The 4,837-nt window shown below is 47.0% G+C and overlaps 1 protein-coding gene across 1 annotated transcript in view; it reads right to left on the bottom strand.

Moving 5' to 3' along the window:
* The window catches only part of nt5c1aa (5'-nucleotidase, cytosolic IAa), an 8,626-nt gene extending 8,039 nt beyond the window's left edge, over window positions 1-587 (bottom strand). The window contains exon 1 of the mRNA XM_031585831.2: window positions 581-587. Within this exon, the coding sequence (XP_031441691.2) occupies window positions 581-587 (7 nt within the window). The remainder of the gene's footprint in view (window positions 1-580) is intronic.
* Between the last annotated feature and the right edge of the window lie 4,250 nt (window positions 588-4,837).

Raw genomic sequence — 4,837 nt, 5'->3', positions numbered from 1 at the left:
AGACATATGCGTGTGCATGGTACTACCTAAACGAAAGACCTCATTACAGCGAACATTACCTCATACCCCCTCACCTCTACTGATAAATCATTCTCATCAGCACTAATTTGGCCGTCAGTCTTTTTTCCAAGCCGACTAAGAGTGACATGCACCCTTCGTCCCTGACTCCTATTGGACACACGTGTACATTTTGGAGATGTGTCAGAATACCACAAAGGGGGGCTGAAATGAAATGCTCACCATCTCACACTCCTGAGCCTCCTCAATGATCCCCACGGTCTCCAGCTATCCAAGGTGGTTATCTCATTTGGGTGGTAGCAGCATCTACGCTATATATAGACCACTGGGCAGTGGCGGTGCTGTGTCAATGAATAGCCTCTTCTGAGTCCCTAATCACTGCAGGTCTCTGGAAACATTCACACATACTAGCCTCATTACAATCTCATAGAGAAAAGAAAAAATGCACAAAGAAAGAGAGATCCCCAAAGAATAGAGGTCACGCTGCCCCCCCCCCCCTCTTCAATCTATTTGAATGAAAGCGTATGATCTGCCAAAGCTGGCGCACCAGTTCAGCTCTGACCAGTCATGTTTGCTTTGTCTCAGAAGACCCAGAGATGCCTCCCTCTCACTCTCATTTTATTTCTCTTCCTGATTGACACTTCTTTTCTTTGTTTCCTTTCTGGTTATAATTTTCCTCTCCTCTCTCTCTCTTCTCTCTTCCACTGTCTCTGGTTGACCCTTGATATGACAAAAGTATTTTGTGATGCCAAAGCATTTGCGTAAACAGATCTCCGTTTCTTTATCTGTCTTCAACTCCCTCCCACAATTTATCTCTGTTGGATTTCATTGGATGGATGGATTTCAATAAAGACATTCATAACATAACATCCATAACATCAAGGTGAATAACATGGACATGTTTTTCAAGTCCAACCAACAATTCCCAATTAGATTGAGGTCTGGTGATCTTACCACTCCAGAACACTCCAGTGTGTAGCTTTGACTGTTGTTGGTTGTCATAGTCTTGCCGGAAAACAAATCACAGTTCTCTTGCAGACTATGTCAGGTTTTCCTCCAGGATTTCCCTATAAGTTTTTGCATTGATTCCACCTTCACAAGCCTTCCAGGGCCTACTGCAGGGAAACATCCCCACAGCATGATGCTGCCACCACCTTGAGGATGGTGTGATTCTAATGATGCTGCCACCACCTTGTTTCACGGTGGGGATGGTGTGATTCTGATGATGCTGCCACCACCTTGCTTCACGGTGAGGATGGTGTGATTCTGATGATGCTGCCACCACCTTGCTTCACGGTGAGGATGGTGTGATTCTGATGATGCTGCCACCACCTTGGAGATGTGTGATTCTGATGATGCTGCCACCACCTTGCTTCACGGTGAGGATGGTGTGATTCTAATGATGCTGCCACCACCTTGCTTCACGGTGGGATGGTGTGTTTCTGATGACATGCAGTGTTTGGTGTACGTGAAACATGGTGTCTAGTCTAAGGGCCAAAACAACTCCATTTTGGTCTCATCAGACCATAGAGCCTTCTTCCACTTGTCTAGAAAATTGCACTTACATTCTGACAAACTCTTGGTGTCCTCCCTCACTTGTCCCCTTCCTCCCAGCTCTCTCAGGTTTTGAAGACGGCCTGCACTAGGCAGATTTATGGCTGTGCCATATTCCTTCCATTTCTTATTGGTTGCTTTCTGCACTCTAAGCTATATTCAGTGATCTCAGTGATCATTTCTTGTATCCATCCCCTGGCTTATGCTTTTCAATAACCTTTTTGTGGAGTTGCCTGGTGTCACAACCTCTGCTGTACACTCCTCTGTTCCTGTTCCTGCTCCATATGCTACTCCAGTCCGTTCATCCTCTCCTGTGTTTTAGTATTTCCCTCACTTCTTAGTTTTCCCTCCATGTTTGGGTTCTCACCTGTAGCCAATGTGTTAATTGAATTTAGTTCTCACCTGTAACCAATGTGATGATTGAGTTTAGTTCTCACCTGTATCCTATGTGTTCATTAAGTTTAGTTCTCACCTGTAGCCAATGTATTCACTGAGCGCCTATGTAAGCCTTGGGCTTTTTCCTTTGTCTTTGTGTGTAATTGTTTGTGATCAGCAAGATGTGCTGTTCTCCAGTCCTGTGATCGCTGCCTTGTTTGCCCATCGTGGCACTTTGATTTATATCAGTAAAACACGCCTTGAGCGTTTGCATCCTATTTCTTTGTTTCGTCTCCAGTCTGTGACAGAATTACACACCAAAAGCATGGATGCAGCCGAGGCAGCAAGATTTCGTGAAGCCATCACCGCTCAGGGTCAGCTACTAAGCCAACAGCGTGACCAACTGAAGAGTTGTCTGCTCGCCCACCACCTCTGCCTCAGCCTGCGCCTCAGCGAGATGGTTCCCTGGTGAAACCTGAGAGGTTTGATGGAAGCCCAAATGCCTGTAGAGGTTTCATACTTCAGTGCTCTTTGCACATGGTTCAGAATCCACGTAATTTTCAATCTGAAGAATCTAAGGTAGCTTTTATCATTTCTCTTCTCACTGGAAGAGCTTTAGAGTGGGCTACTGCGGTATGGGAACAAGGTGGAGATGACATCAAGGATCTTGCCTCATTCGAAGCACTTTTCAAGGCTGTGTTTGAGCATCCAGCTGAGGGATTGGAGGTCGGGGAGCAGCTACTGAAGCTTTGTCAGGGAGACCGTACAGTAGCTGATTATTCTCTGTCTTTCAGGATCCTTGCAGCCAGAAGTGGTTGGAATGAGCAATCCCTCCTTACCGTCTACCGACGTGGTCTGAGACCTGAGATTCAGTCTGAGCTAGCCTGTCGAGATGACGACTTAACTCTGGACCAGCTAGGGGCATTAGCCATCCGTCTGGACAATCTCCTTCGAACAAGAGGACTTCCAAGACATCGTTCATACGTCAAATGTGAGTCACTTCAGGCCCCGCAAACCTATGAGCCGATGGAAATAGGCCACACACGCCTGACCCCCGAGGAGAGGGAGCACCGGAGGCGTAACGGCCTATGTTTGTACTGTGGAGAGTCTGGTCACCTAATAGCAACCTGTAACCGCCGTCCTCAACACCAGGAGTCACAACGGTCCGCCGGGGTAAGCAGAGATTCCATTAATAGAATGCCTGAACTATTCAATATAAGAGTAACTTTAAGATGGGGAGCTGGTCACTACTCTGGTTTTGCCATGATTGATTCTGGTGCTGCGGGTAATTTCATTGCGGAAGATTTTGTACATACTTTGAAGATTCCAAAAACTCAATGTACTCCTCCTTTACGGGTGAATGCAATTGATGGTCGACCACTGGGCTCAGGACGTGTGACTGAGAAGACGCAGGTTTTACAACTCACCATTGATCACATTCACGAGGAAACCCTGAGTTTTTTTTTTGTTATTAACTCACCTGTCCATCCCATAGTACTAGGTTTGCCATGGCTTCGCCAGCATGATCCTCATATCTCCTGGTCTAACAGCAGGGTGCTTGCCTGGTCCCCAGCCTGTCAGGATCGGTGTCTGCAGGTGCAGTGTGCTTCTACGTCTATTGAAAGTCCAGAGGTAGGTGAAGTCAATATCCCACCTGAATACCAAGATCTATCTGAAGTTTTCAGTAAGGCGAGAGCCACACAGCTGCCACCTCATCGGCCATGGGACTGCTCAATTGACCTCCTGCTAGGGGCACCGCTACCACGTTCCCGGATGTATCCCCTATCCAACAAGGAGACCGCCTCCATGCAGGAGTATGTGGATGAAGCTCTGAGGCAGGGTTTCATTCGTCCATCCACATCCCCGGTGTCAGCAGGATTCTTCTTTGTTGAAAAGAAAGATGGTGGTTTGCGCCCTTGTATAGATTACAGGGCTCTTAATAACATAACCATAAAGTACCGTTACCCACTTCCATTAGTCCCTTCAGCACTGGAACAACTTCGTGGGGCCCGATACTTCACCAAGCTGGATTTGCGAAGCGCATACAACCTGGTGAGGATCCGGGAAGGAGATGAATGGAAGACAGCATTCTCCACTACTACTGGTCACTATGAATACCTTGTTTTACCGTATGGGTTAGCCAATGCTCCTTCTGTGTTCCAGTCGTTTGTGAATGAGGTTCTCAGAGACATGCTCCACAGGTTTGTTGTTGTATATATTGATGACATTCTTATATACTCAGACAATGTTCAGGATCATGTAAAACATGTGAAGGCTGTACTTAACAGACTGCTGGAGAATGACCTCTTTGTCAAGGCTGAGAAATGTCTCTTCCATCAGTCTTCCATCTCATTCCTAGGCTACGTGTTGAATTCACAGGGAGTGCAGATGGATGAGGAAAAGGTGCGAGCTGTTCTGAACTGGCCGAGGCCCAAGACTACAAAGGAACTTCAGAGATTTCTTGGCTTTTCTAATTTTTACCGCAGGTTTATTAGGAATTTCAGTTCTGTAGCGGCTCCTCTGACTTCTCTCCTGAAAGGATCTCCTCGTCTTTTTTTCCTGGTCACCTGAAGCAGAGGAGGCATTCAGGACTCTCAAAACAAGGTTCACATCGTCCCCTCTACTGAAGCATCCTGACCCTGCGCTTCCTTTCGTTGTAGAGGTGGATGCCTCAGAGGTGGGGGTAGGAGGCGTCCTGTCTCAACGTCAAGGTAATCCTGCTAAACTTTTCCCATGTGCTTACTTCTCCAGGAAGCTGTCCCAGGCTGATAGAAATTACGATGTGGGTAATAGGGAACTGCTGGCCATCAAGCTTGCCCTGGAGGAGTGGCGTCACTGGCTGGAGGGGGCGCAACAGCCTTTTGTGATATTTACAGATCACAAGAATTTG

Source organism: Clupea harengus, chromosome 19 (assembly GCF_900700415.2).
Source record: "Clupea harengus chromosome 19, Ch_v2.0.2, whole genome shotgun sequence".
Lineage (NCBI taxonomy): Eukaryota > Metazoa > Chordata > Actinopteri > Clupeiformes > Clupeidae > Clupea > Clupea harengus.
Note: the sequence above shows the minus strand (reverse complement) of the source record. Positions and strands in the feature narration are given on the sequence as shown.